The sequence below is a fragment of the Pecten maximus genome, chromosome 5 (genome assembly GCF_902652985.1).
Source record: "Pecten maximus chromosome 5, xPecMax1.1, whole genome shotgun sequence".
Lineage (NCBI taxonomy): Eukaryota > Metazoa > Mollusca > Bivalvia > Pectinida > Pectinidae > Pecten > Pecten maximus.
In genome coordinates this window covers 35,339,281-35,362,842 of record NC_047019.1, presented here as the reverse complement: position 1 = coordinate 35,362,842, position 23,562 = coordinate 35,339,281, and the positions used below count along the sequence as shown (strand labels likewise).

General features: G+C 39.9%; 3 protein-coding genes across 3 annotated transcripts; 1 reads left to right on the top strand and 2 right to left on the bottom strand.

Moving 5' to 3' along the window:
- Positions 1-329: 329 nt before the first annotated feature.
- Positions 330-1,665, bottom strand: LOC117328436 (myosin light chain kinase, smooth muscle-like). The gene is made up of 2 exons (XM_033885965.1): positions 1,356-1,665; positions 330-1,261 (listed from the first exon to the last, which is right to left on the bottom strand). The coding sequence occupies exons 1-2, from the start codon at positions 1,663-1,665 to the stop codon at positions 330-332; spliced, it is 1,242 nt and encodes a 413-aa protein (XP_033741856.1).
- Positions 1,666-3,775: 2,110 nt separating this feature from the next.
- On the top strand, positions 3,776-18,311 carry LOC117327891. The gene is made up of 8 exons (XM_033885118.1): positions 3,776-4,650; positions 9,930-10,043; positions 11,241-11,393; positions 11,643-11,864; positions 16,098-16,210; positions 16,449-16,624; positions 17,205-17,308; positions 17,459-18,311. Exons 1-8 carry the CDS (start codon positions 3,927-3,929, stop codon positions 18,265-18,267), a joined length of 2,415 nt encoding a protein of 804 aa, XP_033741009.1. The 5' UTR covers positions 3,776-3,926; the 3' UTR covers positions 18,268-18,311.
- A 946-nt stretch (positions 18,312-19,257) lies between these two features.
- LOC117328435 (multiple epidermal growth factor-like domains protein 10) lies at positions 19,258-22,782 on the bottom strand. Its single transcript, XM_033885964.1, has 2 exons — positions 22,772-22,782; positions 19,258-21,331 (listed from the first exon to the last, which is right to left on the bottom strand). The coding sequence occupies exons 1-2, from the start codon at positions 22,780-22,782 to the stop codon at positions 19,258-19,260; spliced, it is 2,085 nt and encodes a 694-aa protein (XP_033741855.1).
- Between the last annotated feature and the right edge of the window lie 780 nt (positions 22,783-23,562).

Sequence of the window (23,562 nt, the reverse complement as noted above, 5' to 3'; positions counted from 1 at the left end):
AGTAGTATCTGATAGGACTGGCCTGTCCCATAGGGGAGTAGTATCTGATAGGACTGGCCTGTCCCATGGCGAGTAGTACCTGATGGGACTGGCCTGTCCCATGGCGGAGTAGTACCTGATGGGACTGGCCTGTCCCATGGCGAGTAGTACCTGATGGGACTGGCCTATCCCATGGCGGAGTAGTACCTGATGGGACTGGCCTGTCCCATGGCGAGTAGTACCTGATAGGACTGGCCTGACCCATGGCGGAGTAGTACCTGATGGGACTGGCCTGTCCCATGGGTGAGTAGTATCTGATGGGACTGGCCTGTCCCATGGCGAGTAGTACCTTATGGGACTGGCCTGTCCCATAGCGTAGTACCTGATAGGACTGGCCTGTCCGATGGCGAGTAGTACCTGATGGGACTGGCCTGTCCCATACCGTAGTACCTGATAGGACTGGCCTGTCCCATAGCGTAGTACCTGATGGGGCTGGCCTGTCCGATGGGGATTGGTACCTGATGGGACTGGCCTGTCCCATGGCGAGTAGTACCTGATGGGACTGGCCTGTCCCATAGCGAGTAGTACCTGATGGGACTGGCATGTGCCACGGAGAGTAGTACCTGATAGGATTGGCCTGTCCCATGGGGGAGTAGTACCTGATGGGACTGGCCTGTTCCATGGCGAGTAGTACCTGATGGGACTGGCATGTGCCACGGAGAGTAGTACCTGATATGACTGGCCTGTCCCATGGGGGAGTAGTATATGATGGGACTGGCCTGTCCCATGGGGAAGTAGTATCTGATGGGGCTGGCCTGTCCCATGGGGAAGTAGTATATGATGGGACTGGCCTGTCCAATGGCGGAGTAATATCTGATGGGACTGACCTGTCCCATGGCGGAGTAATATCTGATGGGACTTGCCTGTCCCATGGAGGAGTAGTACCTGATAGGACTGGCCTGTCCCATGGGGGAGTAGTACCTGATAGGACTGGCCTGTCCCATGGCGGAGTAGTACCTGATAGGACTGGCCTGTCCCATGGCGGAGTAGTACCTGATAGGACTGGCCTGTCCCATGGGGGAGTAGTACCTGATAGGACTGACCTGTCCCATGGGGGAGTAGTACCTGATGTGACTGGCATGTGCCACGGGGAGTAGTACCTGATGGGACTGGCCTGTCCCATGGGGGAGTAGTACCTGAGGGGACTGGCCTGTCCCATGGCGGAGTAGTACCTGATAGGACTGGCCTGTCCCATGGCGGAGTAGTACCTGAGGGGACTGGCCTGTCCCATGGGGGAGTAGTACCTGATGGGACTGGCCTGTCCCATGGCGGAGTAATATCTGATGGGACTGGCCTGTCCCATGGGGGAGTAATACCTGATGGGACTGGCGTGTGCCACGGAGAGTAGTACCTGAGGGGACTGGCCTGTCCCATGGGGGAGTAGTACCTGATGGGACTGGCCTGTCCCATGGGGGAGTAGTACCTGATAGGACTGGCCTGTCCCATGGGGGAGTAGTACCTGATAGGACTGGCCTGTCCCATGGGGGAGTAGTACCTGATAGGACTGGCCTGTCCCATGGCGGAGTAGTATCTGATAGGACTGGCCTGTCCCATGGGGGAGTAGTACCTGAGGGGACTGGCCTGTCCCATGGGGGAGTAGTACCTGAGGGGACTGGCCTGTCCCATGGGGGATTAGTACCTGATGGGACTGGCCTGTCCCATGGGGGAGTAGTACCTGATGGGACTGACCTGTCCCGTGGCGGAGTAGTACCTGATAGGACTGACCTGTCCCGTGGCGGAGTAGTACCTGATAGGACTGGCCTGTCCCATGGCGGCGTAGTACCTGATGTGACTGACTTGTTGTTTATGATAAGACAATTTTACCATGCTGAACTCGGGCGTATCAACAGGGAAACCAATCAATTAAGATTGGTCGTTTAGGGAGAACAGTTCCATTTGTCAGCAAGTTATCTTACAACTGCGCAGGGTATTGTATTTCGGTCCATATAGAGATACATGTATCTGCAAGGTTTATATCTCCATATTTATCAGTTATTCCGCATGAAAACATTCTTGTATGATTTACATTCCTTGATAAACGTTTTACCTTCATCATATTCCTGCTATTTTAAGGGAAGACAATAGTAAAATAAAGGTGTTATCTTTTGAAATTTTTATCCTCTATTTAATGGTTTTCACAAATCTAACATATACATACAGGTTATGTGGTATTTCTTTCACTCGAGTAAGTTATTAAAAGTATAAAACACGATCTTTAACGACGAGTGTTTTATTGCAACTTCATTAATAAAATAAGTATAGAGAGTGAAAGAAATAACATCTAAAACAACCACTATAGTTTATATGACCAGTTTCTACCACAAAATAAACACTATTCCGAGGACGAGCTGGCCAGTTTTGTACCCGTGTGTGTTGTGTACGATATCATCTGTGTCGTAAGGATAATATATACATGTAGGTTATTATATGTGAAAATATCAAAATGTATTACAACTCATAACTAGTAATTAACAAGTTTATTATTTACAAAGCAATAACTTCTAGAAAATGAATCTATGTAAAATGTTAATTTTCACAAAAACAGTTGCGAGCTACTTTTCGCAAAGCGCTCTTCTTGATCGCGGTGTCAGAAAATCTAAACGCATTTTTTTTCTTATACAACAGTTGTATTGAGTTAAATAACACCCATCTATTATAGCCGAATGCGAAATATTTGTGTGTGTGTGTGTGTTTTTAATTTGATAAAACCAATTCATTTTTGCCAGGCCATGACACGGATTTCGTTGTATCTTTTAGTTCAGACATTTATTTTTGCATGATTTCCTTCATTCCTCAACGACATAGGTGGACTAAGACCACAATTAGCTTCGCTATATGTTTCATTGTAACATTAAAATTCATAATAAATTCCCAACATCTCATATGCAACTTTCCATCTCACCTGGCCAAGACCAACATCTGAGAAGCAAAATATAAAAGTTTCAACCCAGCATGTTCAGCATTTTCTGGAGATAGCTGTCAAAATGTGTCACCAACGTGGATTATATACATCCGGGTCAGGGGTAGAGGTCAAATCAGGACTCATCACACAGGGTCCTGGAGCACATAATAAATGATCAATATTATTATTTTACATCACAAAACCTAGATTGACATCTCTACTATAAATCCACATTAAATTCATCAACAGAAATCAAGTTCAAAGAGGCATTTGATTTGTTTTCCTGAAATACATACATTTTTGAGGGGACTTCATTCGTGGGGCCTGAACCCGGAAGTACTTAATTGTGGTCTTAGTCCTATTACGGAAATAATGAGACAAGGGGAGTAACTCCCATTTCAATCAATGTCATTTGTAAATCATGAAAACGTTATTTCCGTATATAAAATTGTACCAAATCCGTGACGTCTTGGATCTGGTGAACTACTGAAATGTTTCCTCTGTATAAGTCACTGCCTTGTGTTGTTCATAGAAACGCTATTGTAGAAATCCACATATCTAGAAAAGTTACATCCCCTTTTCTGAGATACATTTGAAAGCCTGAATTATATTATTAACAGTTGTTTTCACATTACACGGATATCACTCCCATATAAATTTGGAATACATCGATTATTTGTGCCTGGTTGTATACCATATATAAAATTTAAAGGACTCGGTACTCCTCGACCTATTGAACCTTTTTATAGAGACCTGGGAATATATCATGTAGATCTACTTGATTTGTTTAAGTATCCACTTTCACGATTATGCAAAAAGCACTCTTAAATATCTAAAGTCTTTTTTAGTCGTTTATCAGAAAACAGTCTCGACAACTTCCTTAACACGGATGTTTTCTGGTGAACGAAGATCAGCGTCGACCTGGTAGTGTGGTGCAGACAGTCAACATACACTGTTGGTTACACATGTGTTGAATTACACAACAATGTCTAATTTAGATATATTCGTGGGCAGAGACCCTGAAATCAGGAACCTGAAATCTAAATGGCACACAAACAGCTTATGTTTAGTCTATGGATTGCGGTCTATTGGGAAATCAACATTAGTTAAAAAATATCTGAAAGTTCTGGAATCCAGCACACCCGAAGTGAGCTTCAGCTGGATTGATATGAGATCTATGAAACACCTTCGCCAGGTATACATTTCTCTAATTGGATCTTTGTCGTCATCACAGATGTACATGGAAACCGACTGGATGGAAGGAATTTCACAGTTGATACAGACAACAGTATGTAAGGATCACGTAATCATATTTGACAACGCCGAGGACATAATTGAAGGTAAACATTGTACTGAATTTCAAAAGTTGTGTGAAGTGTGCATTTCTAGTTCAGAAAAAGTGAAAGTGATCGTTACGTCGACAGCCGAGGTTCGGTTTGAGAATAAGGCGTTTTCTGTGACATTAGCACCTCTTTCGCCGGAGAGTTCTGCTGAGTTGCTACAGACTTGTGCTCCGTCAGTAGAATTTGGAACCAACTTGGCGACTATTGTGAATCTGTGTGGTGGCTTTCCCTTGGCTATATTGATGACGTCAGCTATACTTGAGGACAGAGATTCTCTCTTCGATGTGGCAGATATGGTGGAGTTATTGCAACTCTATCGCCTTAAAGTCCTCAGTCAAGATGTGTATCAACGACAGGAGAGAATAGGTAGACATGTATTGTATTATAGGTAGACATGTATTGTATTATAGGTAGACATGTATTGTATCAACGACAGGAGAGAATAGGTAGACATGTATTGTATTATAGGTAGACATGTATTGTATTATAGGTAGACATGTATTGTATTATAGGTAGACATGTATTGTATTATAGGTAGACATGTATTGTATTAACGACAGGAGAATAGGTAGACATGTATTGTATTAACGACAGGAGAGAATAGGTAGACATGTATTGTATTAACGACAGGAGAGAATAGGTAGACATGTATTGTATTAACGACAGGAGAGAATAGGTAGACATGTATTGTATTAACGACAGGAGAGAATAGGTAGACATGTATTGTATTAACGACAGGAGAGAATAGGTAGACATGTATTGTATTAACGACAGGAGAGAATAGGTAGACATGTATTGTATTATAGGTAGACATGTATTGTATTATAGGTAGACATGTATTGTATTATAGGTAGACATGTATTGTATTAACGACAGGAGAGAATAGGTAGACATGTATTGTATTATAGGTAGACATGTATTGTAGTATAGGTAGACATGTATTGTATCAACGACAGGAGAGAATAGGTAGACATGTATTGTATTATAGGTAGACATGTATTGTATTATAGGTAGACATGTATTGTATTAACGACAGGAGAGAATAGGTAGACATGTATTGTATTATAGGTAGACATGTATTGTATTATAGGTAGACATGTATTGTAGTATAGGTAGACATGTATTGTATTATAGGTAGACATGTATTGTATTATAGGTAGACATGTATTGTATTATAGGTAGACATGTATTGTATTATAGGTAGACATGTATTGTATTATAGGTAGACATGTATTGTAGTATAGGTAGACATGTATTGTATTATAGGAAGACATGTATTGTATTATAGGTAGACATGTATTGTATCAACGACAGGAGAGAATAGGTAGACATGTATTGTATCAACGACAGGAGAGAATAGGTAGACATGTATTGTATTATAGGTAGACATGTATTGTATTATAGGTAGACATGTATTGTATTAACGACAGGAGAGAATAGGTAGACATGTATTGTATTATAGGTAGACATGTATTGTATTAACGACAGGAGAGAATAGGTAGACATGTATTGTATTAAAGACAGGAGAGGATAGGTAGACATGTATTGTATTAACGACAGGAGAGAATAGGTAGACATGTATTGTATTAACGACAGGAGAGAATAGGTAGATATGTATTGTATTAACGACAGGAGAGAATAGGTAGACATGTATTGTATTAACGACAGGAGAGAATAGGTAGACATGTATTGTATTAACGACCGGAGAGAATAGGTAGACATGTATTGTATTATAGGTAGACATGTATTGTATTATAGGTAGACATGTATTGTATTAACGACCGGAGAGAATAGGTAGACATGTATTGTATTAACGACAGGAGAGAATAGGTAGACATGTATTGTATTAACGACAGGAGCGAATATGTAGACATGTATTGTATTAACGACAGGAGAATAGGTAGACATGTATTGTATTATAGGTAGACATGTATTGTATTAACGACAGGAGAATAGGTAGACATGTATTGTATTAACGACCGGAGAGAATAGGTAGACATGTATTGTATTAACGACCGGAGAGAATAGGTAGACATGTATTGTATTATAGGTAGACATGTATTGTATTAACGACAGTTGAGAATAGGTAGACATGTATTGTATTATAGGTAGACATGTATTGTATTAACGACAGTTGAGAATAGGTAGACATGTATTGTATTATAGGTAGACATGTATTGTATTATAGGTAGACATGTATTGTATTAACGACAGTTGAGAATAGGTAGACATGTATTGTATTAACGACCGGAGAGAATAGGTAGACATGTATTGTATTAACGACAGGAGAGAATAGGTAGACATGTATTGTTTTATAGGTAGACATGTATTGTATTAACGACAGGTGAGAATAGGTAGACATGTATTGTATTAACGACAGGAGAGAATAGGTAGACATGTATTGTATTATAGGTAGACATGTATTGTATTAACGACAGGAGAGAATAGGTAGACATGTATTGTATCAACTGCTATGAACATGGATTTTAAAAAAGAGTAAATCAAATTATCTGCAGGATATTTATGGCTCTGTTAGCAAATATGGAAAACTAGAAATCTCACTCATGAGAGTAAAGTGCTGATCATTAGATCACAAATACTATCTACAGTAAGTTTTGAAATAGAAGCAAGAGAATCCAGAAATGTACAAAAGCGAAATAAACCTGATTACATGGAATTTCATGTTGGAGAAGAAAATCAACCCCGTCTGTTGTAATAGCAAAGCCAATGGGGGAATGTACTTGGTAAATATTTAATAACAATTTATAGAATACTTCAACTAAATTACACAATCGGAATGTCTTTGTTAAATACTTTGTTCGGTAATTTGATAGAAGATTTACGATCAAGTACTTTATTTGTCCTTGGTCTAATATAGAAGGTAGCAATTTAAATGGTATTTCAAAATTTTCCCCACCAGGTGTTAAAGCTTGGTCAACTTTCAGAGCTAGAATAGCAATCAATAGCAAAACTGAAATTCTAAACCAGAAATTATTTGGAAATAGAAAGTTAAAAATGAATGGTAAGTTACTGTGCTTTACATCATATCTCTAATCAAACTTGATAACAATAAATGATATTTGGAATGAAAGGAATAAACGTTAAATTGATAGTAATACTCTAGGAAGTTGTCAAAGAAAAATACTTCGATATCTGAGTTTACTCCAATTAACAACTCAATTCCTCACAAATACCAACACATATTCAGATATGATGTTTATCAAGATTAAGAGTATTTCATTAAATCTGAATTACAATAAGTTATTAAGAAAAACATTAGAAATAAGCAAATAACATTTTTCCAAAAATGCTTCAAGATAAAAACGTTTATGCCTGATTGTAAACCTAAAGCAGAAACAAAATGGAAAGAATACTTTCAAAACAGTAATATTGCATGTAAAACATGAAAAAATGTATTGATAAAAACTACTAAGTAAACATATTGTAGCTTCACAAAAGCGAAAATAGTTTGAATGGAATTTTATACATAGACTTGTGTTTACATTGTGTGGGAAATGTCAGTAAAATAACTTCAGTTTGTGGAATTCTTAGAACATGGTCACATGATCAAATGTGACTGAACAAAGAATCTTATGATTTTTTACAGTACGACACCTTTACATTACGACACCTTTGCAGTACGACCTATTAACTGTATGACACCTTTACTCTACGACATCTTTACACTAGGACACCTTTACTCTACGACATCTTTACATTACGACATCTTTACAGTACGACATATATACAGTACGACATCTTTACATTACGACATATTTACAGCACGACATCTTTACATTACGACACCTTTGCAGTACGACCTATTAACTGTATGACACCTTTACTCTACGACATCTTTACACTAGGACACCTTTGCTCTACGACATCTTTACATTACGACATCTTTACAGTACGACATATATACAGTACGACACCTTTACTCTACGACATCTTTACAGTACGACAACTTTACAGTACGACACCTTAACAGTACGACACCTTTACAGTACGACATGTTTACAGTACGACACCTTTACACTACGGCACCTTTTCAGAATGACATCTTTACATTACGACATATTTACAGTACGCCATCTTTACAGTACGCCATATTTACATTACGACATACAGATGTATTTACAGTACGACATGTTTACAGTACGACATGTTTACAGTACGACACCTCTACAGTACGACATGTTTACAGTACGACATGTTTACAGTACGATATCTTTACAGTACGACACCTTTACAGTACGACATCTTTACAGTACGACATCTTTACATTACGACATCTTTACAGTACGACACCTTTACAGTACGACACCTTTACAGTACGACATATTTACAGTACGACATATTTACAGTACGACATGTTTACAGTACGACACCTTTACAGTACGACACCTTTACAGTACGACACCTTTACACTACGACACCTTTTCAGAATGACATCTTTACAGTACGACATGTTTACAGTACGACATATTTACATTACGACATATTTACAGTACGCCATCTTTACAGTACGCCATATCTACATTACGACATACAGATGTATTTACAGTACGACATGTTTACAGTACGACACCTCTACAGTACGACATGTTTACAGTACGACACCTTTACAGTACGACACCTTTACAGTACGACACCTTTACACTACGACACCTTTTCAGAATGACATCTTTACAGTACGACATGTTTACAGTACGACATATTTACATTACGACATATTTACAGTACGCCATCTTTACAGTACGCCATATCTACATTACGACATACAGATGTATTTACAGTACGACATCTTTACAGTACGACACCTTTACAGTACGACATCTTTACAGTACGACATCTTTACATTACGATATCTTTACAGTACGACATCTTTACAGTACGACACCTTTACAGTACGACACCTTTACAGTACGACATATTTACATTACGACATATTTACAGTACGCCATCTTTACAGTACGCCATATCTACATTACGACATACAGATGTATTTACAGTACGACATGTTTACAGTACGACACCTCTACAGTACGACATGTTTACAGTACGACATGTTTACAGTACGACATATTTACATTACGACATATTTACAGTACGCCATCTTTACAGTACGCCATATCTACATTACGACATACAGATGTATTTACAGTACGACATATCTACATTACGACATACAGATGTATTTACAGTACGACACCTTTACAGTACGACACCTTTACAGTACGACATCTTTACAGTACGACACCTTTACAGTACGACATCTTTACAGTACGACATCTTTACATTACGATATCTTTATAGTACGACACCTTTACAGTACGACATCTTTACAGTACGCCATATTTACATTACGACATATTTACAGTACGACATCTTAAAGTACGACAAATAACAATGTTTTTTATGTTATGATTTTCAGGGTAACGATGTGTATTTAAACACCACACATCTTTCGTTATTTCTGTGTGCATTAAGATAAGATTAGGGTATCATGCTCAAGAGAATGGTTCGGACGAACTTATGATGAAGGGCGCATATTTTAAACGTTGTCAAAGGTGTCAAAGAAGTGATGTAAGTATCATTGCACGTGTTTTGTATATTAAATGTAAATACTGATCTTTCCCTAGCCGTTGTGTATGGAGAATTTCTTAAGAGACTGAGTGGAGTTCTCACAACAAGGCTTTCAATGATCTGCTACATCCCAGGACCTTTCACAGTAGAACAAGCAACAGAGATGGTTGGTATGTAACGGTAAACACATTAATTAGTGGGGTGTAATACTATAACATAGAGGTACAAACTGTTAAACACTAACAGGAGACATTCCCAACAGGTTTTCAGTACTTTAAGATAAGCGGTGATATTTTACTTAGTTCATATGAGTTAGCAATCTGCAACAGAAATTGAGTAGATGTGGTCTGATTCGTGTAAGGAAGAACACAGCGGTGTGTAGCCAAACTTAAAACAAAATTGCTTTAACTAGGACAAATGGAAATGATTTAAGTTGAGAAATATCTCCTCATCAACGACACTCGCCATGTCACACCAGGTCAAATCCAGGATTCACAAGATTCTCAAAATTATAATTCAAATTTGTTTTAATATTGGACACGGAAATACAGCATTTTGTGGGAATACCCTGACATACGTAACAGGACGAAAGATATTTCCTGTTCATGGATAAGTGAGATATGACCCTTAATTCCGAGTACCTGGCTACCATAACAACAAAGACAAAACTAGAAATAGTGGAGTGGTATTTCCTTGTCATACATTGTTAATATGTCGGTATAAATTACCACGGCTCGACTGAAGAGGGGTATAGTACCAGTAAAAATGCCAACATGCAACAATATCTAAAAATAAACTGCACAATCAATGAACAATGTGTAATGATGAACTACACAAACAATGAATGGTGTTTAGCAGTCGATAATGAACAAACACTGAATATTGTGTATAAAATCAACAATGAACAGACATTGAACAATGTGTAACAACTAATATTGAACAAAAAAATTAACAACGTCTAACAACTATTAAACAAAAAAATGAACAATGTCTAACAACTAATACTGAACCAAAAAAAAGAACAATGTCTAACAACTAATAATGAACAAAAAATGAACAATGTCTAACAACTAATACTGAACCAAAAAAAAAAGAACAATGTCTAACAACTAATAATGAACAAAACATGAACAATGTCTGACAACTAATACTGAACCAAAAAAATGAACAATGTCTAACAACTAATAATGAACAAAAAATGAACAATGTCTAACAACTAATAATGAACAAAAAATGAACAATGTCTGACAACTAATACTGAATAAAACATAGACAATGTCTAAAAATTGGCACTATGAACACTATTATCATGCTTGTATCTTTAGTCATAACTACATCCACATTTGAAATTTAAATATATTTGATAGGTCACCAGTCAGAAGAGGAAACAGAGAGGTTGACCCTTGACCCTGTGATGCGTCATCACGTGATACACTATGACGAATGTTCTCGTCGTTATGACGTCCACGGGTTACTCCGAGACTGTATAGAGATGTTCCAGGATACCAGCCGACTCCCAGGTGGAATACTAATGTCAATTGGTTTGAAGTTAAAGTCGAATAATTACAATAGGATCAATAACGGTACTGATACAGAAGCTGAGTTCAATTTGGCCGACGGATAGAGTTCGTGTGTCCGTAACCAAGATGGACCCAGCGTAAATCCATTAGTATGCTTCCCCATCATCTCCGTTTGAACTTATTTCTTTTCTATCTCATCTACATTTAGACAACTACAGCCTAAATCATCTTAAAATGTTATTGTTTCAGAGACGAGGAAAAGGTTTTGTCAGATTTTCTCACGGCTTATAATCAGTATAAGTGAGAAAGTAGACTCTTCAGAGTACATGGAAGGACTTTGCTTGTACAATGCAGAACGTCAGAACTTTCAGAAACTCTTGACTGACGTCATGTATACAAACGAGGACACGTACGGTCTCTACATGGAATTGGCCCTCAGGGCGACAAATGTCATCCATAAGTTTATGGGAGGTATATAAGTCATACACACGTTCTATAACTCGCCATTCATTGAGGTACTCTGTATATAAATCTGGCTATCACCCATTCAATCGTGCCCCGTATATCGTCCTACGTGTCAGTTTTAGTTTCCGTTGTGTAGGACGTGTCCCGTTTAACGTCCTACGTGTCAGTTTTAGTTTCCGTTGTGTAGGACGTGTCCCGTATATCGTCCTACGTGTGTTTTAGTTTCCGTTGTGTAGGACGTGTCCTGTATAACGTCCTACGTGTCAGTTTTAGTTTCCGTTGTGTAGGACGTGTCCCGTATAACGTCCTACGTGTCAGTTTTAGATTCCGTTGTGTAGGACGTGTCCCGTATAACGTCCTACGTGTCAGTTTTAGTTTCCGTTGTGTAGGAAGTGTCCTGTATAACGTCCTACGTGTCAGTTTTAGTTTCTGTTGTGTAGGACATGTCCCATATAACGTCCTACGTGTCAGTTTTAGTTTCCGTTGTGTAGGACGTGTCCTGTATAACGTCCTACGTGTCAGTTTTAGTTTCCGTTGTGTAGGACGTGTCCCGTATAACGTCCTACGTGTCAGTTTTAGATTCCGTTGTGTAGGACGTGTCCCGTATAACGTCCTACGTGTCAGTTTTAGTTTCCGTTGTGTAGGAAGTGTCCTGTATAACGTCCTACGTGTCAGTTTTAGTTTCTGTTGTGTAGGACATGTCCCATATAACGTCCTACGTGTCAGTTTTAGTTTCCGTTGTGTAGGACGTGCCCCGTATAACGTCCTACGTGTCAGTTTTAGATTCCGTTGTGTAGGACGTGTCCCGTCTATCGTCCTACGTGTCAGTTTCATTTTTCGTTGTGTAGGACGTGTCCCGTATAACGTCCTACGTGTCAGTTTTAGTTTCCGTTGTGTAGGACGTGCCCCGTATAACGTCCTACGTGTCAGTTTAAGATTTCGTTGTGTAGGACGTGTCCCGTATAACGTCCTACGTGTCAGTTTTAGATTCCGTTGTGTAGGACGTGTCCCGTATATCGTCCTACGTGTCAGTTTCAGTTTCCGTTGTGTAGGACGTGTCCCGTCTATCGTCCTACGTGTCAGTTTTAGTTTCCGTTGTGTAAGACGTGTCCCGTTTATCGTCATACGTGTCAGTTTTAGTTTCCGTTGTGTAGGACGTGTCCCGGATATCGTCCTACGTGTCTGTTTTAGTTTCCGTTGTGTAGGACGTGTCCCGGATATCGTCCTACGTGTCTGTTTTAGTTTCCGTTGTGTAGGACGTGTCCTGTATAACGTCCTACGTGTCAGTTTTAGTTTCCGTTGTGTAGGAAGTGTCCCGTAATTCGTCCTACGTGTCAGTTTTAGTTTCCGTTGTGTAGGATGTGTCCCGTTTATCGTCTTACGTATCCATTTTAGTTTCCGTTGTGTAGGACGTGTCCCGTTTATCGTCTTACGTGTCAGTTTTAGTTTCCGTTGTGTAGGACGTGTCCTGTATATCGTCCTACGTGTCAGTTTTAGTTTCGTTGTGTAGGACGTGTCCCGTTTCTCGTCCTACGTGTCAGTTTAAGATTTCGTTGTGTAGGACGTGTCCCGTCTATCGCCCTACGTGTTAGTTTTAGACTTCGTTGTGTAGGACGTGTCCCGTGTATCGTCCTACGTGTCAGTTTTAGATTTCGTTGTGTAGGACGTGTTCCGTCTATCGTCCTATGTGTCAGTTTTAGTTTCCGTTGTGTAGGATGTGTCCCGTTTATCGTCTTACGTATCCATTTTAGTTTCCGTTGTGTAGGACGTGTCCCGTTTATCGTCTTACGTGTCAGTTTTAGTTTCCGTTGTGTAGGACGTGTACTGTATATCGTCCTACGTGTCAGTTTTAGTTTCCGTTGTGTAGGACGTGTCCCGTTTCTCGTCCTACGTGTCAGTTTAAGATTTCGTTGTGTAGGACGTGTCCCGTATAACGTCCTACGTGTCAGTTTTAGTTTCCGTTGTGTAGGGCGTGTCAGTTTTAGTTTCCGTTGTGTAGGACGTGTCCCGTATATCGTCCTACGTGTCAGTTTTAGTTTCCGTTGTGTAGGACGTGTCCCGTATATCGTCCTACGTGTCAGTTTTAGTTTCTGTTGTGTAGGACGTGTCCCGTATATCGTCCAACGTGTCAGTTTCAGTTTTCGTTGTGTAGGACGTGTCCCGTAATTCGTCCTACGTGTCAGTTTTAGTTTTCGTTGTGTATGACGTGTCCCGTAAATCGTCCTACGTGTCAGTTTTAGTTTCCGTTGTGTAGGACGTGTCCCGTAAATCGTCCTACGTGTCAGTTTTAGTTTTCGTTGTGTAGGACGTGTCCCGTCTATCGTCCTACGTGTCAGTTTTAGTTTTCGTTGTGTAGGACGTGTTCCGTAAATCGTCCTACGTGTCAGTTTTAGTTTCCGTTGTGTAGGGCGTGTCAGTTTTAGTTTCCGTTGTGTAGGACGTGTCCCGTATATCGTCCTACATGTCAGTTTTAGTTTCCGTTGTGTAGGACGTGTCCCGTATATCGTCCTACGTGTCAGTTTCAGTTTCCGTTGTGTAGGACGTGTCCCGTCTATCGTCCTACGTGTCAGTTTTAGATTTCATTGTGTACGACGTGTCCCGTATATCGTCCTACGTATCAGTTTTAGTTTCCGTTGTGTAAGACGTGTCCCGTCTATCGCCCTACGTGTTAGTTTTAGATTTCGTTGTGTAGGACGTGTCCCGTGTATAGTCCTACGTGTCAGTTTTAGATTTCGTTGTGTAGGACGTGTTCCGTCTATCGTCCTATGTGTCAGTTTTAGTTTCCGTTGTGTAGGACGTATCCCGTTTATCGTCTTACGTGTCAGTTTTAGTTTCCGTTGTGTAGGACGTGTCCTGTATATCGTCCTACGTGTCAGTTTTAGTTTCCGTTGTGTAGAACGTGTCCCGTTTATCGTCCTACGTGTCAGTTTAAGATTTCGTTGTGAAGGACGTGTCCCGTATAACGTCCTACGTGTCTGTTTTAGATTCCGTTGTGTTGGACGTGTCCCGTATAACGTCCTACGTGTCAGTTTAAGATTTCGTTGTGTAGGACGTGTCCCGTATATCGTCCTACGTGTCAGTTTTAGTTTCCGTTGTGTAGGACGTGTCCCGTAAATCGTCCTACGTGTCAGTTTTAGTTTTCGTTGTGTAGTACGTGTCCCGTCTATCGTCCTACGTGTCAGTTTTAGTTTTCGTTGTGTATGACGTGTCCCGTAAATCGTCCTACGTGTCAGTTTTAGTTTCCGTTGTGTAGGACGTGTCCCGTAAATCGTCCTACGTGTCAGTTTTAGTTTCCGTTGCGTAGGACGTGTCCCGTAAATCGTCCTACGTGTCAGTTTTAGTTTTCGTTGTGTAGGACGTGTTCCGTAAATCGTCCTACGTGTCAGTTTTAGTTTTCGTTGTGTAGGACGTGCCCGAAAATCATCCTACGTGTCAGTTTTCTATTTCGTTGTGTAGGACATGTCCGTATATCGTCCTACGTGTCAGTTTTAGTTTCCATTGTGTAGGACGTGTCCCGTATAACGTCCTACGTGTGAGTTTTAGTTTTCGTTGTGTAGGACGTGTCCCGTCTATCGTCCTACGTGTGAGTTTAAGATTTCGTTGTGTATGACGTGTCCTGTATATCGTCCTACGTGTCAGTTTTTAGATTCCGTTGTGTAGGACGTGTCCCGTATAACGTCCTACGTGTCAGTTTTAGATTCCGTTGTATAGGACGTGTCCCGTATAACGTCCTACGTGTCAGTTTTAGATTCCGTTGTGTAGGACGTGTCCCGTATAACGTCCTACGTGTCAGTTTAAGATTTCGTTGTGTAGGACGTGTCCCGTATAACGTCCTACGTGTCAGTTTAAGATTTCGTTGTGTAGGACGTGTCCCGTATAACGTCCTACGTGTCAGTTTTAGATTCCGTTGTGTAGGACGTGTCCCGTATAACGTCCTACGTGTCAGTTTTAGTTTCCGTTGTGTAGGACGTGTCCCGTATATCGTCCTACGTGTCAGTTTTAGTTTCGGTTGTGTAGGACGTGTCCCGTATAACGTCCTACGTGTCAGTTGAAGATTTCGTTGTGTAGGACGTGTCCCGTATGTCGTCCTACGTGTCGTGTCTGTTTTAATTCCTCACATGATACTTGTATGTCGTTACAATCTGTAGGTAGTAATATGTAACATGTGATTGAGATACAATATTTCCATAACTACACAATGAAGTCCAGACGTAAACCTTCCGATCTTCCTCTCCACAGATGCTGGTGTTGAGTTTTTCCATGAGCTGATGAGATTATGCCAAAGTAACAAGAACTATGTGGACGAGGCACGCGTCAGGATCCAATATGGCAGCATGCTCACAAATATCAAGGTTTCTACTTATCGCTACATGCTAGACCTACAAAAGTATCTACACGAATGAAAAAAACTAACCATTTTAGTCGCAGTGCCGTATACAAGTGCTCAAATTAAATTAATTAACATAAAGAAATTACTTATCGGATGTGCGTTGACACATTCACATGTTTCTGTAAACTCATTGGTGGAACAACTAAGCTCAGTCGACCGAACCGTTGATAAAAAATCATGAATTTTGTTTTGGCATTTAGGGAAGTACATCGTTAGCGGAGGAACACTACATCAAGGCTTTAGATGTTTTGAACGCATTCTCCAAGAATGGCTCAGTAGAACAAAATCGTGACGTCATACGCGAATCATTGGCTTTAGCCTATCAGAGGATCGGATGGAATATAGGTAGCCAGGGACGATGGCAGGAAGCTCTGTTGTAAGTACCATTCATTACAAAAAAATTGTTAAGAGTCAGTAATAGTTAAAGAAAATGTGAACAACAAAACATACGTAGGGATATCTGAGACGGTGGCAGGAAGCTCTGAACAGCTCTCTCTAATACGATAGTAAAGGGTTGGGAATACTATAACAGTTGAAAAACCCCAAAATTATATGTAGCTAGTAAGCGTAAACAAAAACAGTTCAGATACAGAGAAGAAATTTAACAATTCAGACGCAAGAAAGAATATTTAACAATTCAGACAACACAAGAAAAACAATTCAGACAACACAAGAAAAACAATTCAGACACAAGGAAAACAATTCAGTCATAAGGAAAACAATTCAGACTAAAGGAAGGAAATAATGATGAACTATCACTGAAATATGATTTGTTTGTTTGTGTAATTGTCGCCCGGATATGATACGGTCTCTTCATCAGTGGGTTGGGCATACCCAAAATACCCAAAATACATTAGCACTCTTCATAACAAAATGAGAGTTAGAGTAATGCCAAACGGTGTTCAATCTAATGATTTTTAAATTTCTGGTAAACGAATTGAACACTTTGGTTTTAGGTATCTGGAGAAAGCACTCCGCCTAGAGGAAGACCTACACATGTATTATGAGGAACTCGCTATATCAACTATTCAAACATTATCTGTTTTTAATATCTTTCTCGGTAAGTGAGATTTTTTCTCGTACCGTCGATGGAATGAACCAGGAAATAAAGTGTTATGTTCTTATTGTATTCTAAAACTTTTGGTTCTTTTAATTCAACATAGTTAGTGTTTAAACTTAACAGGATCAATATCAATATTGCATTTTTCAGAGAATCTGGATCTGGGTTTAAGATTATGTACGGAAGCTCTGAACAGACGCAAAGCTGTTTATGGGACTGAGGAACATCCCAATGTGGCGATGCTAATCAATAACCAAGGCCTCGTTTATCGTAGGTTAGGGCAGAAGGACAAGTGCCTGGAATGCTTTTTGCGCGGTTTAAGTCTGAAACGTAAAACAAAAGCTACGCCTAAATCCCTAGCGATATCGTATGAGAATGTAGCATTAGCTTCTACCGACATTGGCAACCACAAGGAGGCACACAGATACTTAAAGGAGGCATACATCTTACTGAATAAAAGCCCTAGTCTATACGCTGACAACAGGGCGTACGCGTATTCTGTTGAAGGTGAAGTCTTACAAAATCAAGTGCGGCATGTTGAAGCCATATCAAGATTTAAAGCAGCAGTGAGCATACTTATCCGGGAAGCCCCTGATCAAGTGCTCACCAGCAAACTGTATTTTGAAATCGCAAATTCATATTTCGCTTTGGAGAATTACAGCAAAGCAATTGATTTTTACATGAAGGTGACCAGTTTAAAAGAGATAGTTCTCAGGGAAGCTCCGACATGTGATCGTTTGTATCGATCTTACACGATGACCCTAGAATGTCATGCCCTTCTAGGGGACGACGGGAACAAACATCTGTGTTACAACGAAGCTTTACACGAGGCAGCTCGTCTAATACAAGCCCTCAAGAGATTTGAAAAATACGAAAAAGTTTCGATGATCTCAAATGAACTACAGACACTGAAGGAAAGATTTAGGAGTGATGAAACAAAACCGGAAACACATCCCTAAAGAGTGATGAAACAAAACTGTGAACATGTCCCTAAAGAGTGATGCTTACTTGTTTGTGTGTTCACAGAATGTTATAATAGCATAGCTACCAAGGTTATATATTGTTGGTTTAAATTGTATAAGAAATGTTAACAAAGAGAACAGAATAGAACTTTTTTATCAAATGTGCAACAGAAAATGATGGACATTGGTGTGTAAACAACAGGGAAATGATGGTCATTGATGTGTAAACAACAGGGAAATGATGGTCATTGATGTGTAAACAACAGGGAAATGATGGTCATTGGTGTGTAAACAACAGGGAAATGATGGTCATTGGTGTGTAAACAACAGGGAAATGATGGTCATTGGTGTGTAAACAACAGGGAAATGATGGTCATTGATGTGTAAACAACAGGGAAATCAATAGGGGATCAACCACTAAAATCGCTTTTCAATCTGCAATAAAGGAACTTGGTCAAGCACGTTCAACTGTCGTGTCTAAAGAATATACCTCCTATGAAACAGTTGTTGATTAATTTAGTTGAACCTTAAACAAAATAAAAATGTTTTTGTATTTCTTAATATTTTGTCTTTATCCCGTCGATCACTACCTCTCTATCAGATATACCAATCCCATGACCCAGTGACATGTAGTGATCATTCTGTTACGTTAACATGTGGAAATGTCACATAATCTAACAGTTATCAACATCCGGTTCGGCCTCTGAAACTGTCTGAGGTCTAAAGATCATCTCCTCCGACAGAAAAGAGCTCGACGATTTAACGTTTCACCAGTAGAAATGTAACAAAGGAAATGCCATATGTAGTTTGGTGAACATGTAGCACACCAAGCGGCAGGTGGGGTAAGACAATGATGGAGAACTGGAGAGTCTGTGTGGAAGCAGCTAGAAAGTGACGACTTCAATAAAACAATGCCTACACGTGCATTGAAAGAGTTTAGATTAATGGACACTGTCGATCATACTTTGATCTTGGCTCCGTATCAGATTAGTCGTAGGACAAATCCATTAACGCCCATTCACTTTCTATACCAATAGCTAGAATTAAGACGTCATATTGGCCACTTATAACTGGACACTCCTCATTCTCTGTTATAACTGGACATTCCTCATTTCCTGTTATAGCTGGACATTCCTCATTCTCTGTTATAACTGGACACTCCTCATATTCTGTTATAACTGGACATTCCTCATTCTCTGTTATAACTGGACACTCCTCATTTTCTGTTATAACTGGACACTCCTCATTTCCTGTTATAGCTGGACATTCCTCATTTCCTGTTATAGCTGGACATTCTTCATTTTCTGTTATAGCTGGACATTCTTTATTTCCTGTAATAACTGGACATTCTTCATTTACTGTTATAACTGGACACTCCTCATTTTCTGTTATAGCTGGACAATCCTCATTTACTGTTATAGCTGGACACTCCTCATTTTCTGTTATAACTGGACACTCCTCATTGCCTGTTATAGCTGGACACTTCTCATTTACTGTTATAACTGGACACTCCTCATTTCCTGTTATAGCTGGACACTCTTCATTTCCTGTTATAACTGGACACTCCTCATATTCTATTATAGCTGGACATTCTTCATTTCCTGTTATAGCTGGACACTCCTCATTTCCTGTTATAACTGGACACTCCTCATTCTCTGTTATAACTGGACATTCTTCATTTTCTGTTATAACTGGACACTCCTCATTTCCTGTTATAGCTGGACATTCTTCATTTTCTGTTATAGCTGGACACTCTTCATTTTCTGTTATAACTGGACACTCCTCATTTCCTGTTATAGCTAGACATTCTTCATTTTCTGTTATAGCTGGACATTCTTTATTTCCTGTTATAACTGGACATTCCTCATTTCCTGTTATAGCTGGACATTCTTTATTTCCTGTTATAGCTGGACATTCCTCATTTTCTGTTATAACTGGACACTCCTCATTTCCTGTTATAGCTGGACATTCCTCATTTTCTGTTATAACTGGACACTCCTCATTTCCTGTTATAGCTGGACATTCCTCATTTCCTGTTATAACTGGACACTCCTCATTTACTGTTATAGCTGGACAATCCTCATTCTCTGTTATAACTGGACACTCCTCATTTTCTGTTATAACTGGACACTCCTCATTTCCTGTTATAGCTGGACATTCCTCATTTCCTGTTATAACTGGACACTCCTCATTTACTGTTATAGCTGGACAATCCTCATTCTCTGTTATAACTGGACACTCCTCATTTTCTGTTATAACTGGACATTCCTCATTCTCTGTTATAACTGGACATTCCTCATTTACTGTTATAACTGGACACTCCTCATTTTCTGTTTTAGCTGGACACTTCTCATTTACTGTTATCACTGGACACTCCTCATTTCCTGTTTTGGCTGGACACTTCTCATTTTCTGTTATCACTGGACACTCCTCATTTCCTGTTATAGCTGGACACTCCTCATTTCCTGTTATAACTGGACACTCCTCATTTCCTGTTATAACTGGACACTCCTCATTTCCTGTTATAACTGGACATTCCTCATTTCCTGTTATAGCTGGACACTCCTCATTTCCTGTTATAGCTGGACACTCCTCATTTCCTGTTATAACTGGACATTCTTCATTTTCTGTTATAACTGAACACTCCTCATTTCCTGTTATAACTGGATGGTCCTCATTTCCTGTTATAACTGGACATTCCTCATTTACTGTTATAACTGGACACTCCTCATTTTCTGTTTTGGCTGGACACTTCTCATTTACTGTTATCACTGGACACTCCTCATTTCCTGTTATAGCTGGACATTCCTCATTTCCTGTTATAGCTGGACACTCCTCATTTCCTGTTATAGCTGGACACTCCTCATTTCCTGTTATAGCTGGACATTCCTCATTTCCTGTTATAACTGGACACTCCTCATTTCCTGTTATAACTGGACACTCCTCATTTCCTGTTATAACTGGATGGTCCTCATTTCCTGTTATAACTGGACACTCCTCATTTCCTGTTATAACTGGATGGTCCTCATTTCCTGCTATAACTGGATGGTCCTCATTTTCTCTTTGGGAAATGACTTGATTTACTTTGATTTACATATAACTATGTATTTATTGACCTCCAAGACTTTTCGGTAAATTTTTCAAAATGTCAGTCAGAATAACAAAATAATCTATTTCTTCACACCAAGGGAGGGGGGGTACTCGTTATTTCATAATGCTCAATTCTACCACACCAACGCCGTTTCCATTTTATATGAGATTTGTGAAACTGTCTTTAGAAGCGAAGTAAAATGAAATATTTGTGGTGGTTTTAATGAATCTCGTATGAAATGAACACGAACGTCAGATTTTGGTTCTCACATACCGTCTATATTTTGCAAACCTCTGAAATGGCTTTAATATCTCCCTCTCGTTGGTGACGTCAAAATTATTGGAAAGAAGCTGTGGGTGTTTGCACAATATACGACATTTATCATTCGGAAGTCTAATACAGAAAAACATACGAAAGCTTAAACATTTGGAAGCCGAATACAGAAACATATACGAAAGCTGAAACATTCGGAAGTCGAATACAGAAATACATACGAAAGCTGAAACATTCGGAAGTCGAATACAGAAATACATATGTAACAGGGTGTACTCATTGCACTAAGTCACACTTGTTTGTGCTGTTTTGGATGTACCCGTGTCACCACGGGTATATCGTGTCGTGAGCGAGTTGCACGTGATTCCACCTGCACACATCACCACCCTGTCTACCCTGTATGTCCCATTCACTCAGCACTTAGCTGCGAAGCAGGACGGAGCTCCTGCATAGATATATTCTATATTGTCACAGTATTGCCTTCCTCTCCGGTCGCTGGTTCATATATATATAGAAAATAAACACAGTGAAACCATAAACTCGTGTCGAGTTGTATCGCCGAGCTAGAAGGGTTACAAATGGCGCCCAACGAAAGTTAGAGGTGAACCAGTGGGCCATATTGACTACGACGGAAGTCGACAATGCAGGCAAGGGGGATAACGCCGGATTACGTCCGACGGCTATAATGGCCGCATAAGTGCAGAACAGTTATTGTAAATGTAGAGAGTCGGAGCTTGCGAGCCTACAAAGGCCACGCAAACCCAGAGTCCTATAACCAGCAGGATGTTATTTTGGAAAATCGCATAGAGATTTTAAATAGTTATATCAAGGACATAAATTGTAGGTTAGGTGTTCATTCTTTGAATTTCAGGTGCGATTTGCTTCAGTATAAACGAGCAGGTCGTAAACCAGTCATTAATTACTCGTTGTATAAAGATGGTATACATCCCAGTCCTGTCTTAGCCAGGTTTTGGATGAAACGTTTAGTGGCTAAGGCATTTGTTGATTGCTGCTAGTTGTGTATTTATGTAGTTTTCATTTATTATACACTGCTAGGTAGGGGGCTCCCCAACCACAGTAATTAAATGGAACTTTTGTAGATTGAGTATATATGTTGAATTTCAAGTGCAGTTTTACTTGACATTCATAGTCCTGTTGTACTTTGCAGGATTTTATATTTATTTACTTTGTATATTGTATATTATTCCGTTGTATTCCAATGGCGGAAGTAGTAGGAGCACCTTCCAAAAATCCTGACAATGTCAAGGAGGAGGAAGGGGAAGAACATGTAGAATCCGAGGTCACATTGACTGAGGAGCAGTTGTTAGAGGCTCTAGCAAAACTTGGGAAGTACAGGATTACTCCTGTTACTGATGGGGGACCACCTCCTATCCCTAATGCTGCTAGCACGCCTATGCATAAATTTAGTTTTGTTGGTACAAGCCAAACACATCCACCAGACCACTCTGGCCATGGTACAAGTATGTATGGCGGTAATTCTCAATATATCCCTAAGGTACCCCAGTTTTCAGGGGAAGAGCCACCTTTAAAAGGAGATGTTTCCTATGCGGAGTGGAGGTATGAGATCAGATGCCTCAATAGAGACTCAGATATCACCTCCAGCACCCTTGTGCAGGCCATTAGGAGGTCACTTCGTGGTATTGCAAGGAGGACTCTTTTAACTGTAGGTGATAAAGCCTCTCCTGTGGAAATCTTGGGGAAATTAGATTCTTTGTTCGGGGATATTTCCACGCATGGAATGCTGATGCAGGAGTTTTTTAACTCTAGTCAGAAATCCAATGAATCTGCCACTGCATTCGGTTGCCGGTTAGAGGCTTTGCTGCAGACTGCTATAGAGAGTGGTTCTCTACATAAGTCGGCTAAAAATGACCTAATGCGTCATAAGTTTTGGACTTCCCTGAGATCTG